A 22,091-nucleotide genomic window follows, 5' to 3' on the forward strand; every position below is an offset into this window, starting at 1 on the left:
AGCAGGTGTTTAGTAAAGTTTGTATAAGACCAGAATCATTGTCCAGAGATGATTGAAGTCATGATGAGCATGGAGGATGTTAGGGGACGCCCCCCCCCCACCTTAAATCACAGGAGACAAAAACAGTGGGCTCCAATGAAAGCTGCTTTAAAAGTGGAGCTGAACAGCAGCCACTGTGGAAACAACAAACACTGATGGGATAATGGTTCATGATCAAACAGAATGTAACAGCTGCACAAGCAGAGAAAAGTCATCACATCAGTGAAATGACTCAACTGGTCAAAGCAGACCAAGAGAGGAGATGTAAACCCCTGAGTGTATTGAACTGATCAAGGCTGAGCTTTATTGATTATTGAACTTTTCATGTTGAAGAGTGAACTTGTGTTTTTTCAAGTGTCATGGTGGAGCTTTAAAGTCTTTCCATAGATTGTGTTGAATGAGACAGAAAGTCCCAGGTGTTTTCTCTCTTGTTGCTGTAGAGGAGAGTCGTATCAGGAAATGTTCAGCTTCAGCCAAGAACACAGGTGTGAATCTATCAGAGCAGAATGGGAGGATTCAGTCTTCTTCTACACACCAGAGCTCAGTGTCATGTTTCTGTGAGGACCTTCTGTGAAAACCTGAGGACAGTTTGTTCATGGATCAACGTGGGCGCTGCCACTGATTCACCACAATGAGCCAGATGTGTTTTATGCAGTGGTGTGTGTTGACTTCTACAGAGAGGCAGCAGAGCCAAGCAATCTGGAGTCAGTTTAAAAACACTGGAGAATAAAACTGTTTTTCTGAAGATTCTGACTCTGGATCAAATCATATGATGGAAGCAGAAATGTAACATCATTTTCCCTCCTTCATCTGCACAACAAAGATTCCCATGAAACTCTGCAGGTCTGAGAGAGAGTGATGAGAATTATTGTTTCATGTCAAACACAATCAGGTCAGATGAGCTGAGCCACAGATGTGAAGAGCAGATGTTCATCACATCATCATCTTTTCTCATCAGATGCATTTTAACTTCAGTGTCTTTTATTACAAACTGTCTGATTTTATTCTAACACATTTTATATTTTCTCTCATCACAGACTTGTTGGTTGTGGACTCTCAGAGACTCACTGTGAAGTCGTGTCCTCAGCTCTGAAGTCCAACCCCTCCCATCTGAGACACCTGGACCTGAGTGTAAACTACCTGAAGAATTCAGCAGTGAAGCAGCTGTGTGCTGGACTGGAGAGTCCAAACTGTAGACTGGAGACTCTGAGGTCAGTTCACTGACTGGAGCTGTTGTAGTTTTATATTCAGTTCAAATCTGTGAAGTTCCAGTTTTTCATTGGTTGGTTCATTTTCAGAATTTCTGTGTGAGGATTTAAAAAATCAGCCAGTGAAGAGAAAGAAGGAAGATGAGACCAGGAGCAGAGTGGTGATGGGGAGGGTGAATCCCCAGGGGCCGTTTGAGGGCCGGGGCCAGACTGATTATTGTGTAGACTGATAATATTGTGTTATATAAAAGTGGTTTACCTCGCTGCACCATCCTGCAGCCTGAACTGAGCCTCGCAGCCTCTTGTCTCTCCCAGCACGTCAGACGCTACCAAGTCTATATTTGCAGTAGGGGGGTAAATGAACTGTGATTGGTCAGCTGCTGACCAGTGAGAGCTGTGAAGTGGGGCTGGTACAGAGTCATCAGAGACGTGTTGGTGTTATCAGGGAACGTGTGTGTTCACTGTTCACATTGCTTTGAAGCAGCAGCAGAAAGAGAAGGAGAAAGGTGGAGCAGAGAAGAATGAAGAAGAACAAATACTGGAGGAGGAAGCAGAGAAATGTTCCACAATCACAGAGAGATTCAACATCCAGTAAAGAGCCGGCAGCTGAAATGCTAAGCAAATGTAGCTAGCTGCTAGCTCAGCTCATATTAAATGTGGCTAGTATAGCTAGCTGCTAGTTGTTGGGCAGCAGCCCTGTGCTTGTGTTAGCTGCTGTTTGTCTTTGTGTGTTATTAACAGCTGGGACTGGTGATCTCCAGGTAAAATGAAGGGTCCCACTCGGCCCCTGGATGAGAGCAGTCACAGTGTTTGTGATTCAGAGCAGCAGAGAATTGACAGAGTTTGATGTTAAAATCAGAAAGTTGATGAGAATCAAACTGCAACAGTCTCACAGATCTTCTGCTGCTGCTGCTGATCTGAACACCAGCAAAGCTGCAGCTCTCTGCAACCAACAAATATTGCAGCTGTTGTTGTGTGTTGATGTCAGCACTGCAGCATCATGGGAAGCCTCAGACCTTCAGACTGCAACACAAACCAGATCAAAGCAGGGCCAGTGGCTGAGGCGGGAAAGTGGAGACAAGAGGAAACTCAGCTGGGACATGGAGGCAGGAAGGATTAGATTGATGCTGGGAGCAATTTATGAGCAGCTCCCACCTCCCCAACATCATAGTGAATAAACAGCTGAGGAGCCAACATGTCCTCTATGTTCAGGTGGAGCTTCATGTGGCTCCTTCTATCAGGGGCTAAAACAAGCCTGTCTCCAGGCCCACACACCTGGAGACATCAGCAGGTGCTGAGGTGTCTCCCAGCAGCCACTGAGAGTCAGAGCTCAGAGGTGAACTCACTGGAGGCAGAAGGAGACAAGATGGATTTGATTTGTTGGTGAGGGTGAAGGACTCAGGAAGCAGCTTTGAACAGGCGTGATGCAGCTGAAGGCAGGGAGGGACTGGCCAATCAGAGGAGATCCAGGAAAACAGCTCCTAGTTCCTCAGGAGACAGCTGCCGCTGATCTGAGAGCAGATGTTGTGTTGTGGTCAGAAACACAGCAGCTTGTGTATGTTGTGGAGCTGACAGTACCATGGGAGGACGCAGGAGAAACGGCCTCTGAGAGGAAACAGCTCAGATACACAGAGCTGGCAGCAGAGGCAGAGGAGCCTGCTCTGAAAGCTGAGCTCCAGGGGAGGTTGGCTGTAGGGGTTTTGTTGGCAGATCAGTCTGGTCCCTGTTACCTGAACTGAGCTGCTCTCACTTCTGTTCTCTTCAAGTCCACGTTGTGCTTCTCTGAACCTGTGCACTGTGAACTCAAAGCGCTCCAGGTGTCCTTCATGTCATATCTAGTTGATTGTGTGTGAACACAACAAAAGGTCAGACTTGATCTTGAAGAATGGAGCTTCTTCTAATCACATGAGTAACACAAGTGGTCATGTGACTGTGGTTCAGGAGCAGTTACCAGAGCAGACTGACACTGACACTCAGAGAAACTCTGTTCATCAACTATCAGACCTAAACCGCGGACGTTGTGCTGAGCTGAAGGGTTGTAGGACTGTGAGCACAGGTTTGATCTCTGCTCTGTGACCTTCATTAACCCCGTCCTCACTCAGTCTGCTCCTCCCTGGGGGGTTGATGTGAAAATCAGATGAATTCTACTTCCTCATTCAGTGAAGATCAGCTGAATAAATCTGTGGTGTTTTCCAGCAGGAGGCTCTGAACGTTACCTGAAGGTGAACTGGTTGTTGCTGCAGGTCACAGAATCTGACGGCTCACAGAATGGGCTGTAACACCGGTGGTAGACTGAGGCCGAGCACTCGTCCTCCTCAAGTTCTCAACAGTAACACAAGTTCTTCTTTAAAGATGTGGACACAGAGAAATATTTTCCCTCCTCCTGTAAATGTGACATTGTGCAGTTGTTTGGTGACTTTGGAACATTGAAGCTGCTCCACCATGTTTGTTCTGAACAGTGTGACTGAGTTCTCACTGTTTGTTCACGTCCTCAGTGTTTTGTTTCTGTGCTGATGTCTGTAGTGTCAGAGAGGGAACAGACTAAACAGATGTGAATCCTCTGATTCTCCTCTGATTACAGACTGAACTGAGGTCAGCAGCAGCTGATCAACCTGTGTTCACACCAACAGCTGTATGAATGTTGTGCTGACATTTGGATGATGTGTGTAGAAGGCTGACATGATGATGATCCACAATAACAGAAGGACAAAGTCACTCTACTCATTTTAGACAAAGATCATTGATCAGGACAAATCTGATTGATTATCAATCATTGATCTACATCTTTGATTCTTTACTCAGATTGAAGAACTGCGGTTTGTCAGTGATCAGCTGTTCTTCTCTGGTCTCAGCTCTGAAGTCCAACCCCTCCCATCTGAGAGAACTGGACCTGAGCTACAACGACCCACAGGTTCCAGGAGTGAAGGGTCTGTGTGGTTTTCTGCAGAGTCCAGACTGTAGACTGGAGACTCTGAGGTCAGTTCACTGTTGTAGATCTTATATCTTGAATCCACAGCTAATGAAGCTTCACACACAAGTTGAATCCATTGACTGTGAATGAATGAATGACATTGTAAATAGTTGTTGTCTCATGTTTCCAGTTGTTCTTCTCTCAGACTGAGAATGATTCTTCAGTTTCAGCTCATTTCACTCACTTGTCATGAATAATGTCTGTTCACTTCAGTTCAACCTTCACAGCTCACACACTCGTATTTCTCTCAGTCAGAGGACTCATGTTTTCTAAATCCACTGGAGAAAATGTCCAGTGTTAGTTGTTCAAGTCAATTCATTTTTATCACAACAACATACACAAGATCCTCACAACTAATATTTGTACAAAGAAAGTGAAGAAACAATCTTCTTTTTTTCAGTAGATTTCAGTGAAGTGTCAGGACTAATGTCTGTTTCATCAAAATCTGATTGATTATCAATCATTGATCTACATCTTTGATTCTTTATTCAGATTGAAATGGTGCAGTTTGTCAGCGATCAGCTGTTCTTCTCTGGGCTCAGCTCTGAAGTCCAACCCCTCCCATCTGAGAGAACTGGACCTAAGTAGAAACCAGGACCTGCAGGATCCAGGAGTGAAGGGTCTGTGTGGTTTTCTGCAGAGTCCAGACTGTAGACTGGAGACTCTGAGGTCAGACTCCATGTTTTCTTTCTGTGCTGAGATGAATGTGATGTGAAAGTTGTGTTGACACTGAGCTGCAGACATGAGGCTGATATTATACTGATCCACACTGAGGATCTTCATGGTAAAGTCTGTTTTCTTCTTCTCTGCTTTTAGTCCAGTGACAGTTTCTCTTCAACTTTCACCTCATGACTTTTTAAAACACCAACAGAAACACATTGAATCTGTCAGACAATAACTGATCTATAATCAATAGCTGATGGTCCCAACACTTTTATAAGGCTCTGTGATGTTTGTACTGACTCCAATATTCAGAGCCAAGTTGTCATAGCAACAGGCTGTTTCATCACTTTAAACCCTGTAGGTTTGACTGTGTTAAATATTTGAGCTCAGTCACCAGGTGTCTGTGTCTCTGCCGTTCCATCAACTAGTGAATTTAATATATATTTCTATACATTTGTTCTCATGTCTCCAAACTTCAGCCTGACATGTTTGTTGTCTTTGAAAACTTGAGGATCTTTAGTAGAATCTGCACAACATGAGTTTGTATAGATGGAGCCACAGGTGGAGCTGGCAGAGTTGAAGAGGTGGAGTCACTACGTCTTTATTGAAGCAGCAGCATGTTGTCATGAATATTAATGAGAGCTGTTTTTACTTTGTCTGTTTGACTCTTTGTGGTTTCAAGCAGGAACTTTGTCTCCTAAACTCACATCTTTGATTCTTTATTCAGATTGAGTTTCTGCAGTTTGTCAGAGATCAGCTGTTCTTCTCTGGGCTCAGCTCTGAAGTCCAACCCCTCCCATCTGAGAGAACTGGACCTGAGCTACAACCACCTGAAGTATTCAGACCTGAAGGATCTCCGTGGTCTCGTGGAGAGTCCAGACTGTAGACTGGAGACTCTGAGGTCAGTAGAGGGGCGGAGTCAGTCCATGCTGCTCTCAGCAGTATTGTACTAAACACAGTTAGTATCAGAGCAAAGATCCAGTGTTTCCTGTGAACCTCCAACCTCCTCAGTGGCTGCTTTCCTCAGTGAAGCTGTGAGAGGAGAACGGGGACAGGCTTCAGGATTGGACAGAAAGACAGAGAGAGAGACAACAGTCAGCCAATCAGAGCAGCCAGAAGCTTGTTGTGATCATGTGTGTGAGTTGATGTGAAGACGACTGTTGTTGTTGTGTTGATGTGTACAGGAAATAAAGCTGATTCCAGCTGACAGCCTCACAGATGGACAGAGACAGTGTCCTCATTCATCAAACTGTCCAATCTGATCTGAGACTGTTTGTTCTCTGGTTTCAACACTAAACAGCTGATCAGTTTCATCTGTGTCACAGCTCTGAGATCAGTGTGATGGAGCCTGACAGTCCCTGGCTCTTAGTGACAGCCTCCATGTTCAGTCAGGTGATGTTTCAGAAGCAGCTCACATGTTGATCAACACACAGAGACTCTGTGTTTAAAGTGACATCAGCTGACAGGTAACAGGAGTGAATCCATCACTGACCTGTTGCTGACTCAGCACTTTGTTTCCACTGTGGACTGAGTGAAATGTGCAGAGTGAACAGACTTGATGCTGAACGTCTCTGCAGGTCTGTGAGCTTCCAGCTCAGTGTGTTCACTCCAACACGTTAACATGAGAGCTGAGAGGAAGCAGCTGCTGCACATCTGGTCTGAACAGGACTGAAGTCCCTGCTGCATCACTGACTGATGAAGTGAGTCTCTGTAAACACTGATTCATCTCCTCTGCTTTCTTCTTCTCTGCACAGCTGGAGGGGGTGAGAGTGGAGAGGAGAGCTTGATCCAGCAGTGACTGACAGAGGAACCAGAAGAAGTGGAGATGACTCTCAGTGCTGCAGTCTGAACTGATCTGAGAACAGCTCCACTGTCACACACAGAGTCCAGTCCACCATCATCCCTGTGTGTTCCTCTGGATCTGACAGAGCATCATCAGTGTCTCTGGACTTAAAGCTCATCAAGTTCAGCTCTGAACAGTTTCCTTGTTGAGCTTCACAAAGAGGGAATTTCACAGTAAAATGACTTGAACTCTGAAGATTAGTTTGACTCAGATGTTGAAGCCTCATGTTCTTCAGATGAACTTTACCAGATATTATTGTAGAGGAGGAACATGTTATTTTTATCCTCCATCTCTTCATTCAAGTTATGTTAAGGAGGAACAATCACACAGACCAACAACTCTTTCACTGTGTATATGGACATGTGAGTGTTGTTTTCAGACAGGCTTGAAAAATGTTCATCTCTCCATTATAATGCTGAGTCAACAAGTGTCACTGATTCAATGGATCATGAATTAACTGGACTTTAAATCCTCCTTTATGGTCAATATTTTTTTATCTTGACTTCCTGTTTGATTCCTGGTTTTTAATCTGTCATTGTTTTTACATTTTACTCCTCTTTTATTCCATAAAGCTGCCAATTTATTAGTAAATGACTGTGTGTGTGTTATTGTTGTGTTGTGTGTTTGTTGTCTGTTTGTTGCTATGACTCTGGACTTCTACACCAACATGAAACAAAAGTCTCATGAAAGTTTTTAAAGGAGTCAAAAAGATGTTCAAAAGGTCAGTAATGACCTCCAGGATTTGATGCAGTAGAGTTTATTCCTTGTGACAAGTCATAGACCTGAGCCTGTCCCAGACCAGACCGATGTGTAAACTGTTCTTCACATCCTTCTATACCTTAAAAAAAATCCTGCCCACTTTGCCTCCAAAAAGGCAACTTTGCCTGCCTTCTAAAACAAGATGTCCCAGGTGCCTTGGAAATAATGGAGTCACAATCAGCCTCCTTCACAGCTCTTTACCTTTTTTGACAGTTACTAATGGTGTCCTGCTACATCCTCAATTATCTTGCATGTTCGTTCTGTTGGTGTCATGTAACCTTAGTTTGAACCCCCTTAGCTGCCATCAGATGACTCCCTTATCTTTGAAGGGGCTTCACTGCACCTTTTTAAAAAGAACTGCAATGCACTTGGGAATACATTTATCATGTTTAATTACATCTGTAAGCCCAACTATTGTCCTATGGTTGCTCCACCAATGCCCTAAGGTTGCTCCACTGGTGTTCTAATGAGTAGCTGGTAGCTGGTATCATCAATCATCATGTTGGCATGCTCAGCCAACAAGCCATCGTTGGTGTTCTCTGCCAAGAAGTCATTAAAGGTGTTATGCTCTGCCAAGAAGTCATTACAGTGGTACACTTAGCCAATGCTTAGCCAATGCTCTAACAGCCTGGTACATGATAACAAACCACACTGAGTACACATAATAGGTGGTAATATGTAATAGGTGTGAGTTTAACTCCTAGGTATTGATTAATTTCACTCAGTAAACAATGATATGATATAATATCAGAATAAACATCATCTATGTGTCGTTGCCCCCCCCCCAGAAATGTTCCCATTTTTCACTGTGAATTAAAAACACAGTGGAGAGACGGGCAGCAGAGCCCCTCCAATAGGCTGCAGCCTGCAGACCAGGGGGCATGGCAAGATCGGAGCGTGACGTAGCAATCGGACAAGTGGCTAGTGGAGGACCGCTACGTCACATACCATTTTGGGTCAAAGTTCATTAGAACAGACATATGGAGGAAAAAGGATTAGTATGTGTGAATGATTGCAGAGGTACTAGATATAATAGTGTTCAAAATAAGGAGAGTGCAATTGACCTTACACTGGTATCAGATGGAACTGCAGGAGCTACAACATGGGAAGTATTAAACCAGTCACCAGTTGGCAGTGATCATTACCCTATAATAATTAAGACAGGAGTAGAGATACACCAAGGAGCTAAGGATTCCAAGATGGAAATTAAACCAAGCAAACTGGGAATTGTTTCATGTGCTGAGTAAGAGAAGGCGTGAAGCTTTACTTAGAGAACACATCTCAGATGGGGACGAGTTTAACGAAAGTTAGTGGCAGCCAATATGCAGCAGCGAAGGAAACCATACCAAAGAGCACAGGAAGCAGAGGTGAGAAGAATGTTCCATGGTGGAATGAACATTGTAGGCAAGCAGTGAAAATGAGAAACAGCATTTAGGCAGTTGAAAAAACCTCACTCACTAGTCACATTAATCCAGTATAAAAGATCTCAAGCAGCAGTTAGGAAAATTATAAGAGCAACCAAGCATGCACACTGGAGGAGATACTGTGACACAATAGGGAGAGAGACACAGGTATCTGAGGTGGGGGGTATGGTCAGGACAATGAGTGGCATTAGGAGGAATTCTTTAATACCGGTGCTGACAATAAGCAACAAAACAGCAGTCAGCAACACAGAAAAGGCAGAGCTTTTGGCAGAGACTTTAGTTAAAATCAAAAAATGCTAGACAGTGTAGAGATCACATTCTGGCACTAAACACAGGTATTAATATTAGGAAACCTGCAACAGGAGATAGTTTAGACTTTCCTTTTAGTTGCTTTGAATTGAAAAGGGCCATCTCCAACACCGCAGTCACCACCAGGGAAAGATGGCATTTGTCACAGCATGCTGGATCATATGGACGACAGTGCACTGATGGTATTATTACAATTGTTCAATACACTGTGGGACGCTGGGGAAATTCCAGTTGCATGGAAACAGTCAGTCATTGTACCCATTGTAAAACCTGGCAAAGACTCATCAGATCCCTCAAACTATAGACCAATAGCTCTTACATCACAGTTGGGAAACACTATAGAACGGATGGTAACAGAGAGGCTACTATACTTTCTAGAAAGTAAAGACTTGTTCTCTCCCTTCCAAAGTGGGTTTCAGAAAGAGAGAAACACAATGGACTCTGTGCTACGCTTGGAGTCAGAAATTAGAAAAGCCCAAACAAATAAGGAGATACAACTGGGTGCTGGACTTCCTCCGTGAGAGAACAATAGAAGTAAGGGTGGGAACAGAACATTCAATAGTATATCAGGTTGAAAATGGAACCCCGCAGGGAAGTGTTTGTAGTCCGATATTATTTAACATCATGATTAATGATACTTTTTTTTTTTTTAAACTCTTTATTTATAGATCATTTTCATGTTTTAATATAGGAAGGTAAAAACAAAAGGACAAATATCAAACATTGAACAATTACCCATATTCAAGCTCCGCGGGTGATCAACAAATCCAAAAGACAAAGTATCATACCCAGGACATGCATACAGTCTCACTCATTAGCCAAATAGGTTTGCCATTTCTGCCATCGTTTTTCCCCTAGATCTTTTTGGAGTCTGACTGAGTAAATCATTTGCTCTAATACATGTAGTTGTTTTACAATATTAACAAAAGAATCGACAGTGGGGGCATTTTTCTGGAGCCAACATTTTGTGATGGCCTTTTTACTTGCAGCCAGCAAGACCCTAAGTAGGTACAAATCAGCCAAGATAGAGAGTTGTGAATGATACATTCATATTAAAACATAGAACCTTTGAAATAATTTTTGCCACTTCCCTCCAGAAAAACTGGATGGAGGGGCAAGACCAAAAAATATGAGCATGATCAGCAAAGACCTCTCCACATTCTCTCCAGCAGGCCAGCTGTGTACCAGTCTGTTTGGACTTCTGCTTGGGAGTTATAAAAAAACGAATTAAGCTTTTCCAACAGAAGTCGCTCCAAGTCCAGGAGTTGGTGGAGGATGACTGTATTTTCCATGCGTTCAGCCACATGTCCTCTGTAATCACAATGTTCAACTCTTTTTCCCATCATCGTTGTTTCACATAGTCTGTGGAATCCTTCTTCAATGAGGTGATGCTGTGGTATAACTTGCTTATAAGTCCTTTAATATTCCCAGAGTTGTATGCATCCATAAATATACAAATAATTGCTGGTGGCTCTGCTGGGTTACAACCTTTCAGCTTTTTACAAAAATAATCACGGAACTGTAAGTGCCTGTAAAAGTCATGCCCTCCTAGTCCATACATTTGAAATAAATTGTTAAATTGTTAAGTTCCCATTTTTTTAAACAATTTTGCATACAGCTGTAACACCATAATAGATCCATTGTTTATATCTATGATCTAGTAATGCTGGTGTGAATTTGGGGTCATACGCTGGCCATCTAAGTAGTTTTATCTGTTTTTGGAGTTCAAATTTTTTAGCCATCTCCCCCCATACCTTCAAAGAGCAGTTAACCCATTGGCTCTCTGTATGTAATATTTTTTTCTCCATTCCCACACAACCAAGCAGTGATTGTATCGGTGCATCTGTTAATGATAACTCCATAGTTTTCCATTCAGCTACATAAGAAGAATTACGCCAACATACTAGGGGTCTCAGTTGGGCTGCTAAATAGTAGTCCCTTAAAGATGGGAGGGCCTTACCACCCCTCTCCTCCGGAAGCTGAAGGGTGGGAAATTTAACCCTTGGTCTCTGTTTATTATAGATGAATCGTGAAATATGTTTATTCCACTTTCTAAATTGATTCAAGGGATTTCCACTGGCAAGGATAAAAAGAGATACAATAACCTAGGGAGGATATTCATTTTTATTGGCAGCAGGCTCTACCCATCAAGGTCATCATATATTTTTTTGTTAATACAGTTATAGTTAATATTGAATAATTGTGTCATATCTTTAGGCAAACTCAGATATTTAATACAGGGTGTGTTCCAATTAAAACTATACACTGCGTACAATTCTTCTGTAGGTGTGTAATTAAATATCATAACCTGTGTTTTATGTATATTTAGGGCATATCCTGAATATTCCCCATATGTTTTCAGCATTTTCATTAATAGAGGCAGAATTAGGATTTTTTATTGTGATCAATACATCGTCTGCGTACAGACTTATTTTATAGTCCTCTCCTCCCATGAATATACCTTCTAATTCTGTCTGCTGACGTATTGATTGGGCTAAGGGTTTGATGAATAAATTAAATAAGTTGGGGCTGAGAGGGCAGCCCTGCCTGCAACCACGTTGTAAAGTTATAGAATCAGACAGACTGCGATTAACTTTAATTCTCGCAGTGGGGGAGGCATAAAGTGCCTGGATACAGTGTATAAAATCCTTACTAAAATTAAATCTCTTCATAACTAAATACAGAAATTCCCATCCAACTGAATCAAAAGCTTTTTCCACATCTAAACTGAGAATGATGGCACTAATTTGGTCTTTGTTAATCTGTTTGATGGTATGTAAGGCTCTTCTTATGTTGTCCTGTGTCTGCCTATTCTTTATGAATCCTTGTCTATTAACAAGGGCATTACAGGTTCCATTCTTTTTGCTAAAATGGTGGCATACAGTTTATAGTCTGAATTTAAAACATTAATAGGCCTGTACCCTTTACAGTCCACTCTGTCCTTACCTTCTTTGGAGATCACAGATATGAAGGCCTCTCTCCAGGAGGGAGGGAGCCTCCTTTTAGAACCTAATTAAAACTGGACTCCAAATAAGGGAGCAGGTGATCTTTCATTGACTTATACCATTCTGGAGGAAAGCCATCCGTGCCAGGTGATTTGTTAGTGTTCAAACTTGAGATAGCTTTACTTATTTTCTCCTTTGTTATTGGTGAGATGAGTTTATCATTAGCTTCTTTACCTAGTGTGGGAAGGTCTAAGGAGCTCCAAAATTCAGCAGCTGCGTGGTTATCAAACTGTTCTGATTGAGAGTATAAATATTTATAATATCTTTCAAATGCTTTTTGTATGCCGTCCAAATTGTTAGTAATTTTATTTGTGGTAGGGTCTCTAATCTTGTGGATGGTGTTTTCTGCCTGTTGTTTTTTAAGCTTCCAAGCCAACAATTTTGCAGCCCTAGGGCCAGCCTCGTAATATCTTTGTTTCATGAATCTTATTTTTTTCTCCACCTCCTCACCTAGTATATTATCTATTTTCTGTTTAGTATGTCTAATTTGTTGTATAATCCAGGGTTCTTTATTTGTTATGTGTATTTGTTCCAGGTCTCTCAGTTTTTCCTGTAAACCAATTAATTTTTGGGTTTTCACCTTTTTAAGTGCAGCTGTCCTGGCTATAATCTTCCCCCTAAGAACCGCTTTAGCTGCGTACCATAATATACTGGGGTTTACCACACCATTATTATTGTCCTGCATGTATAATACTAAGTCCTTCTTCATTGAATTTCTAAAGGTATGGTCATTTAGCAAACCGGTATTAAGTCGCCATAGAGTTTTTCGCTGTCTACCATCTAAATGTAAAGTTAGAAAAATCCCTGAGTGGTCTGAAAAATCCCTCTGACCTATTCTGCAATATTTCAGCCTATGTAGATCTTTGTCATACATGAAAAAATAGTCAATCCTTGAGTGGGCTGTGTGTCTTGCAGAATAAAAAGTATAACCTGGAGTTGAACCATTCAGAGCCCGCCATACATCAATAAGTCCCAAGTCTTTAATTACTTTGTTTATGCGTTTTTCAATCAAATTCCTTTTTCTTATTCTATCGGTTCTTATTCTATCTAAAGAAGAGTTCAGAAGTATATTAAAGTCCCATACGTTTGTGATGTAATTAGTTCAAATATCCTTTTGAAAAAGGTTATATTGCTTCCAGGGGGAGCATAGACATTAAATAATGTTACTTCTTTCTGGTCTATTTTTCCTTTTACCAAAACAAATCTACCTTCTCTATCATTAATTTGAGATATTAATTCAAATTTGACAGCATTTGAAATCAATATAGCTACTCCCCTTCTTTTTCCTTTCTTATGATGAAAAGAAAGAAACCCAGTCTTTTTAAGTTTTTCATGTTCAGCTCCTGAAAGGTGCGTCTCCTGCCAAAATGCCACATTTATCTTTTCCCTTTTTATTTTAGCTATCATTTTACTTCTTTTGACCGGGTTATTCAGCCCATTTACATTCAGAGACAGTATATTATAGTGTTGATAATGTGTCAGTCTTACATTTGAGACATTCTTGTATCACCCCGGACCAATGGTAATAAACAGTACAGTATAGAACAGAACTTTGTAGAACAGTGAACTGAACTTCCAACAGAAAAGCTGTCATGTCGCTTTAGACAGTGAGGGGGCTGGCCACAAGGTGGGGCCCTCAGTAGTGGAAAAAAAAAAAAAAAGAAAAAGTTTGGTGGCTCTGTCTTTTGCCCATGGGCATCAGCCTATGTTTATATATGTATATTGTATATATTTATATATATATGTATAATGAGATAATGGGGAAATTATGATTAGGCTAAATGTCTCTCTCATCCCTTGCTGTGGCTCCTGGTTCCGTTCTGCGGTACTCCTTCAACTTCTCCCGAATCTGCTCCTGGAACCGGTGCTTTTCTCCACCGGGTCGGGCCTCCGTTGTCTTCCAGGGTAGAAGCCGAGCCAGCGTCTCCTCCGAGATGTCTTTGCTCTTGGTCCTGCCACCGGGGATCTCGCCCACCGTGTATCCTCTCCTCTGCAGGTCTTCTGCTGTTGTACGTTATAGGGCCTGTTTCAAAAAAAGCATGCATTCTTGTTAGTGGGGTCTGGAAACGTACGCCATTATCTCGTAGTATTTTCTTGATGGGTATATATTCCTTCCTTTTGTTCTGCACCTCCGTTGCATAATCATGGTCAAAATACACCCGTTTGTTTTGGACACGGAGCTCTTTTTTCCAGGCGGCGTGAAGGATCTTTTCTTTGACAGAGAACTGGAGGAAACGGACCACCATAGAGCATGGCGGGGCACTCAGTGGTGGTTTTGGTGCCACTGAGTAATGAAAACTGAATTTAAGGCTGATGCCCGGAGCTCAGTGACTATGCTGCCATGCTGTGTAGCGCGCCACCGGAAGTCCGATTAATGATACTTTTGAGCAAACAAGAAATTGAGGAATAGGTAAATCTCTGTACGCTGATGATGGGGCCTTATGGGTAAGGGGGCGGAATCTAAAGTATATTCAGGGGAAACTCCAGGCAGCAGTTGGGATTGTGGAACAGTGGGAAAATGAGTGGGGCTTCAAGTAACAGTATCTGCGGCAATGAGACAAGTGATATGTTTTGCCAGGCGTCATAAACAGTATCACTGAAATTATATGAGCAAACATTTGAATAAGTCAGAATAATTAGATTTCTAGGTGTACTATTTGATGAGAAGTTAACCTGGAAACAGCATATTGATAAGATAAGGGACAAACCTCCTGAGATGTTTGTCTGGACGAGACTTGGGTGTAACCAGAGCTTCTTTGTTGAAGATATACCAAGCCCTTATGAGAGCTACATTGGACTATGGCTGTATAGTTTATATGTCTGCAGCAGAGGGTCATCTTAAAAAGCTGGATGTGGAGCAGGCTCAAGGACTCAGAACATGTAGTGGAGCATTTAAACCATCTCCTGTGGCAGCACTGCAAGTTGAAATGGGGGAAGAGCCATTAAGAATCAGAAGAGTGAAACTAATGCCGGCATACTGGGTGAACTTTCAAGGTCATACTAACTCTCATCCTACTAAGACAGGGGTCGGCAACCCGCGGCTCCAGAGCCGCATGCGGCTCTTTAGCACTCCCCTAGTGGCTCCCGTGAGCTTTTTCAAAAATCAACATACCTGTGCGAGCAGATATTCTCAAACATGAACTACATCAAATCCAAATACCGCACCCGCCTCACAGATGACAGCTTGCAGTCCTGCGTGAAGATTAAAGTTACATCTTACATGCCAGATGTTGAGAAGCTGTCCAGTGATGTCCGAAAACAGAAGTCACATTGAACAGGTGAGAACACAATCCCGTCATAGGCGCATATTTAGTAACAAAGTGGCTGTTTTTATGAATGGATTTCTGATTTTTGTCAGTATATATTTGGAATGACACAATTATTGTGTTTTATCACTCAGGTCCGAGGATGTATTGTGCGTGTCTGTTGCTGAGATAAGAGGGGGAAAAGAGACTTAGGCTACTTGGCATTTGCAGAAAACTAAAGAGAAGAGGATAATGCACAGAAATCGAACTTTAACTGTCTTATTTTAATTTTATTAATTTCGGCTGTTCTACTGTGTTGTATTTTTTAAGCAAGCTGCCTTTTAATTGCAGACTATTTTATTACTCGTTTGCGATTGTAGCCTATTTATTTGTGTCTGATGCTGCGTAAGGGGGAGAATTAAAAAGGATTGTTTTATTTTACTCATTTGCACTGACTTAGGCTACTTAACTTGGCATTTGCGGAAAACTAAAGAATAGGAGAATGCACAGAAATTGAAATTAAACTGGCTTATTTTCATTTTGTATACCCTACTTACCTTTTCAAAAGGCTGCTGGGGAAAGAGAAGAGTTGTATTGTTATTGAGGTTCGAAGAGGACTGCATTTCATTTCCATACTAAGGTCTGAAATTACAGGAGGCCTATTATGCACATCCCATTGTGGTTTTTTTCTCGAAACCTCAAAATAAAAAAATGACACCAAAAATCTGTATTTCTATTTCTTGTATTTCTATAATTTAATCAATGCAACAAAACATAAAACATTAATATTGTACTGGAAGTTAAACTTGAAGCACCAAATATCGTACAGCAGCGTAGTCACGTGGTGCGTCATTCTCTCCAGGATGCGCTGCAGGGAAAATAAACATTTAATCATTAATGCTCATTTTGTATTTGTACCCTACTTAGTCATTTTAATAGTAGGCTTATATAGCTAATATACTGACAGCCTATGTTGCCTTCATATTAGGCTTATATAAGGCTTTTAATTTTTTGCGGCTCCAGACAGGTATGGTTTCTGTTTTTTTGGGCCAATATGGCTCTTTGAACATTTTGGGTTGCCGACCCCTGTACTAAGACCATTCTGCAGGATTGTTGGGAGCACAATGAGTCAAACTTTATGAGTTTGACAGCGGGTGTGTGAATATGATTGAGTAACTGTGGCTTGATAACATTATGTGGGTTCGTCTGATCGTTACTTTCACATTTCATTTTCTCTGTTTTTAGAAGAAACCTCAGCCTCAGAAAGAAAGAGCTGCAGGACAAATCCTAAAAGTCTGCACTGGAGTCCCAGCCTTCATTAGAGACTGTGGATGGATGGATATAAATATAATATTTAGAAATATATATTATAATGGATGGGTAGAAAGATAAATATACTATAATACATTGATATTAATGCAAATATACTATGGGGTAATATAATAGATGGATAGAAATATAAAATATTAATAGGCCTTATTTAATATAATCCTTTCTATATATGCATATGCATATGCAAAATAATTCAATGTGTTCAACATGTTCTGTATGACCAGGTATGAGTAGACTTGCTATGGACCACATGTGTTTTGGTTCCTTTGTTTTATGAGGAATGAAATAAAACTGTATGTGCCAGGAAATGTTACATCATCAGTTAACATATCCATTGATACCTCCTGACTGTTGTGTTCATCATTAGTGCCTGCAGACTATGTTCTGACAACCTGAGATATTCAACTGTTTCCATATAAAGCTTTATAATATCAAGTTACTGTTGGGGAAACATGAATAACAGCATGACCTAGTTTGTACTCATGAAGATAGGAATTAAAAACTGTTTCCAGAACTTTGTGACAGCATTATATGTTTTTAGTTTTAATGGCAGAAATTTTCTGCACGTCCTAAGTGGATCGCTACGTCATGGTTTGGGGGGTGTAATTGTATTATCACATCACGCCCCCTGGTCTGCAGGCTGCAGCCGGACCCTTCTCCAGGCCACTGACATCCTTCAGGTGTACTACTGCCACCAGCTCGGTTGCAGTATTGACACGCAACTGTAGTTGCAATAAAGCTGCAAGGGATGTTTCCAAAGGTCTATAGACGTGCTTTCAAAATAAAAGACCAAGAGGTACACTTCAAGCTGTTTTTGACAAAGTCACTGTAAAACCTAATGTCTTAGAACTTTTCATTCTTCCCTCTGGACATAAATGTTCAACACCAAGAGCCTCAGAACCAGGTCTTTTCTCAGACCTTCAAACAAACTGACAGAATTTCAGTTTGAACTGAGTCAGTTGAGTAGTCCTGAGATTCACAGAGACCAAACATTCACAGTGATACTTTTATTGTGAAAGGATAAATAAATGACAGATTATCAAAAATATATATATCCTGTAATATTTGTAACATTTACAATAGTTCATAAACAAACTTGTTCAGTACATTAATGTGAAAACATGTTAGTGAGTGAAAGAGACATGTACAGACTGAACGATCTGTTCAACAGTGAGAGAGTTTCTCTAACAGGAGGAGACTCTCTCTACTACACTGAACACAGAGACACTGAGGAGCCAGACGACCAGAACCCAAACCCAGGACACAGAGGCTGAGTGAAGGTGGTGTTGAAGGTGTGGAGGTGGATCAGTGAGTCAGAGGAGACTCTGTAGAAGGACAGAGAGCCAGCAGGACAGTCCACATACACTGCTACTCTCCTCTGTCTGTTGGGGACAGAGGAGGAGGAGACGGAGAAGGAGACAGATGTTTCTCTCTTATTGTGACAGACAGAGTGAACTTGATCAGAGCAGTACAGTCTCCAGGACTGATGGTTCTCTCCAAACACACAGTCTTTTCTGTTTCCTCTCCTTCTGATTCCTCTGTAACTCACTGATATATAAACCCTTCCACTCCACTCCACCTCCCAGTAACAGCGACCAGTCAGACCAGTTCCACACAGCAGCTGAGCCCAGTGGTCAAATCTGTCTGGATGATCAGGATACGACTGATCCTCCTCCACATGAGTCACCTTCCTGTTGTCGTCAGACAGTTGGAGCTTTGTGTTCACTGTGTTTGTGTCGATTGTGAGTTCACAGGAATCTGATGGAGACAACAAGACACAACACAGGTGGAGTTATTGATCTGTTGTGACTGAGTCTTGTTTCGTTTTCATGAATCAAATGAAAAACACACTTACACTTCCTCAGACCTCGTCTCAACCATTGGACTCCACCAGGCTCCACCCTGAAAGAGGGAGGGGGCACATTCACATTCAGCATGCAAACATAGACATTACACTGCTTTTAAAGACAGATGGTTGTATTACTCTCTTCAGATGTAGGCTTGTATGTATGGACGTACAGTCACCACAGAGAGAAAGGTAGTGGAGTCTTTATCTTGTCATTATACAGAGAAAATATTTCATCATTTGTGAAGACACACAATCCTTAAAGCTTCCTTCCTGTATGTTGAGTTTAGAGTCTTTTGCTCGACAGTTTCACAGTCTGTGATATGTTAGATGAATAAATCTGACAGATGTTCACATGTCAGGGAAGAGACTAAACAAGAGACAGTCAGAAACACATGTTGGAGAGGATCAAACAGCAGGAGGCTCAAACTGCTGGAAATTCTTCTTCTGTATCTTATCAAAATGAAGACTGTAAGACTCCTTGGTTACTGTGAGCAAATGAATTAAACGTCTTCCCTCTCTGATTGTCTACTGGAAATGATCTCCTGGTTGTCCTCTAACTTTCTGAAACTCAACAGTGATACAACTGAGGTTCTCCTCGTTAGTACCAAAACTACCTTAGCCAAACTTGACAGTTTATCTCTAGTTATTGACAATGTCACTGCATATGCCTGCTATTTGATATCCTCTGACATCCAGAAATGAAACAGCTTAAGCTTTGAATACATTTCAGGTGTTTGTAAATCTATTGGATACTGTTGTTTATCCATAATGGGACATGTATATCATGTTTTTCTTTTCCTGTGACTGACCTTCATTGCCTTTGATCTTCTTTAAAATCCACTTTGCCACATGCATAGCATGTTGAGTAGTGTACATGTTGACCATCAAATTCACTGTTTGCAGTCTGCTTGCATCCTCCAGATAGCACCTTTTGATGGCAGGGAAACCATCGGGTAACTCAGCATCCTGCAGGTACCACTGGAAGAGTTCCAGTTCTTTAGCTCCCAAATCCTGCAAAGCTTCCAGCAGCTGCTCCTTCACAGACGCCTCCATCTTTTCTCCCTGGTAGCATCAGAGGATTTTTACAGCTCAAGTGGGTGGAAAACCATGGATATGTAGCAGAATAAAGATTTGTTGTAGCAGCTTTTGGCCTCAGAGGGTCTTTCTTATTTAGGTATAGGTTATGTTTTGTGAGTTGCAGTCACACATTTGTCTATTTACAGATAGTTTGGTGTAGTTTCTTTTGTTACATGTATGATTTGTAATGTGGGATTACCCTTTCACCTCACTTTCATTTGTGTATTGTTATATATGGTTTAAGTGCTGATTTATTAATTGAATTGACTATTTAGCACTAATGATCAGTTTCTTGTTTTCTTCAGTTTCTTTCTTTCCTTGGTTACATCACTGGCAGGAGGCCATTTGAGAGCTGCTGATAACCAGAGTCCAGGTTTCATCATTCAGCCGCTGTATGTTTTTATACTTTGTGTTGGAAGTGTAATCCCCTAATTATGTTTTGGTTCTTTTAGGAGCGGGGCACCTGTGGTGGGGGGGCTGGTGTCCTCCTCTGGTGGTGGAGCCCTCTTCCTGTGTGCTGTGTCTCCTGGTATTGACTTCACTTGTGTGGGTGTGTGTGTGTGTGCACGTGTGCTTTAGGGTGACTTCTCCTGGGATCCTGTTTCCGTGGGCCTACCCTGCCACTAGTGAGCCCCCAGCTCCAGTTATATTCATTTACCCTGCCACTGAGTGATTGTGTTTTAATGATGATCCTTATGTTGATATATTGTTAATAAATATTATTGATGGATGGAACCGTGTCTCTTGCCTTTTTGAAATATTTGGTATCAATTGAGGGTTCACAATTCCTTGGGTGAAATTCCCAGGGTGCCGTTGTCGGATTAAAGTATTTTACCATCCTCCTCCTTCCCACTATCTTTTTGTCAGTGGGGCAAAGTCAGTAAATACTATGAAATTATTATAATTCACAATATTTCCAAAGACAATAATAATAAGAATAATATAACATCAATCTTTGTACAGTAACAGTGTTCAGTCCGTGTCCCTCAGTGACCACAGGTCTGACTCACAATCAGTAAAAACCAAACAAAAACTCTCCTCTGGTTTTGGTGAGAAACATCAGTAGAGTGTGAATCATTTTCTCCTTTAACACAGTCCATCAGTCTGGCTGTATCGTTTAACGAGGGTGAACAGTCCATAGCTGATCATCAGACTGTCATTATGTTTTATAGATCTGGAGGTTTCCTCCTGCAGCACTGGCTCCCTCCTGAATGTCCAAGAACCTCATCCTCTGCCTCCTGTTCCTGGGCTCCGTCATCTACAGACACATTACAGTACATTCAGTTCACTCTCTGGAATCACAGCCACGTGTCAAAGGTCACAGTGAGGAAAAACTCTGCAGGTGAGTTTGCTTTTATCGGTCTGTCAGGAAAACAACTTCAAACAGCAGAACCAGAAGAGCTTCCAAGAACTAGGGCTGGTTCTCATAGTTGATTGTGGGTTTCACTAAGGTCAGACTTTAACCTGTCTACTGAACCTTTTCTCTCTCCTCACTCTCTTTATTTTTATTGAAGAATAAATTTTTCTCATTTTTAGTTGATGCTTTCACTAATAGAAATGACAAACATCACTAACAGCAGACTGCGTATTCATTTCATGCAGGGATGGGGTCTGACAGCTGTTTCATTTCATCAGACATTTACTGATATCTGCCCCCCACAGGTGAAACACCTGGTCTCCAGTGTCTCCTCCTCCCCCTGTTCTTTGCTCCTCAGGTTGGCAAATGTGTCAACAATGATGCAGATTGATGACGATGAAGATGGCAATGAAGTACAACAACAGATGGTACACCACCTGCGCTGGAGCACACACACACACACACACACACACACACACACACACACACACACACTACAGTAAAGCATAAAATCGTTTACAGCTCAGTTATAAAACATTAATAAGAAAAACATTTGGGTTGCCAGGTTGTGCTGGTGATTATCCTCCTCCTCCTGTAACACCTTGATCATGCAGACTCCATTATTAACAGTTTGACCTCTGACCTTCAGGAAAACAAGTTACAGAGCATCTGGACCAAAATCATCTCATAAACATTTTAAATTAAAGTCTCAAACTTTTATCATCAGTTTATTAAAATGTATAACTGCAGATGACTCACTGACTTTTGCTGCTGACTCATTAGAAAGTGAGAGAGTTGTTTTCATGATTACGAGCTGAACAATGAAACACAGTCACTGACAGAGTGGGAGCTGACCAGTAAAAACAGCAGGGTCAGTGTCTCGGTGCAGCCGGTCTGTTTTGGTTCCCATCATTCTGTTAACACCTGATATTTCAGATTTGTGCTGTGAAGCTCCACATTGTGTTGACTGACAGAACTTGGTGTTATGGTTTCACTGATCTGTCACTGTC

At 41.6% G+C, this 22,091-nt stretch overlaps 3 protein-coding genes across 3 annotated transcripts in view; 2 read left to right on the plus strand and 1 right to left on the minus strand.

Moving 5' to 3' along the window:
- Positions 1-22,091, plus strand: part of LOC139609597 (NLR family CARD domain-containing protein 3-like) — a 267,945-nt gene that overhangs the window by 41,682 nt on the left and 204,172 nt on the right. The window contains exon 7 of the mRNA XM_071464400.1: positions 1,077-1,250. Coding sequence (XP_071320501.1) covers positions 1,077-1,250 — 174 coding nt within the window. The remainder of the gene's footprint in view (positions 1-1,076; positions 1,251-22,091) is intronic.
- On the plus strand, positions 1,412-8,583 carry LOC139609938 (ribonuclease inhibitor-like). Its single transcript, XM_071465008.1, has 5 exons — positions 1,412-1,437; positions 4,050-4,223; positions 4,711-4,887; positions 5,609-5,782; positions 6,636-8,583. The coding sequence occupies exons 1-5, from the start codon at positions 1,412-1,414 to the stop codon at positions 6,646-6,648; spliced, it is 564 nt and encodes a 187-aa protein (XP_071321109.1). The 3' UTR covers positions 6,649-8,583.
- LOC139609749 (stonustoxin subunit beta-like) lies at positions 17,797-18,798 on the minus strand. The gene is made up of 2 exons (XM_071464702.1): positions 18,654-18,798; positions 17,797-18,556 (listed from the first exon to the last, which is right to left on the minus strand). Exons 1-2 carry the CDS (start codon positions 18,733-18,735, stop codon positions 18,006-18,008), a joined length of 633 nt encoding a protein of 210 aa, XP_071320803.1. The 5' UTR covers positions 18,736-18,798; the 3' UTR covers positions 17,797-18,005.

Source organism: Trachinotus anak, unplaced genomic scaffold, assembly GCF_046630095.1.
Source record: "Trachinotus anak isolate AG129_WGS33_773 ecotype Australia unplaced genomic scaffold, CSIRO_AGI_Tana_v1 ptg000026l, whole genome shotgun sequence".
Lineage (NCBI taxonomy): Eukaryota > Metazoa > Chordata > Actinopteri > Carangiformes > Carangidae > Trachinotus > Trachinotus anak.

What these genes read in the sequence shown, in the direction of transcription:
- LOC139609938 (XM_071465008.1), top strand. Translation starts at nt 1,412, where the DNA reads ATGGGGAGGGTGAATCCCCAGGGGCC. An exon ending in AGGGTGAATCCCCAGGGGCC is followed by an intron (nt 1,438 to 4,049) that starts GTTTGAGGGCCG and finishes TTCTTTACTCAG; the next exon opens with ATTGAAGAACTGCGGTTTGT. An exon ending in TGTAGACTGGAGACTCTGAG is followed by an intron (nt 4,888 to 5,608) that starts GTCAGACTCCAT and finishes TTCTTTATTCAG; the next exon opens with ATTGAGTTTCTGCAGTTTGT.
- LOC139609749 (XM_071464702.1), bottom strand. Translation starts at nt 18,735, where the DNA reads ATGCTGAATGTGAATGTGCCCCCTCCCTCTTTCAGGGTGGAGCCTGGT. An exon ending in GAGACGAGGTCTGAGGAAGT is followed by an intron (nt 18,557 to 18,653) that starts GTAAGTGTGTTT and finishes TGTCTCCATCAG; the next exon opens with ATTCCTGTGAACTCACAATC.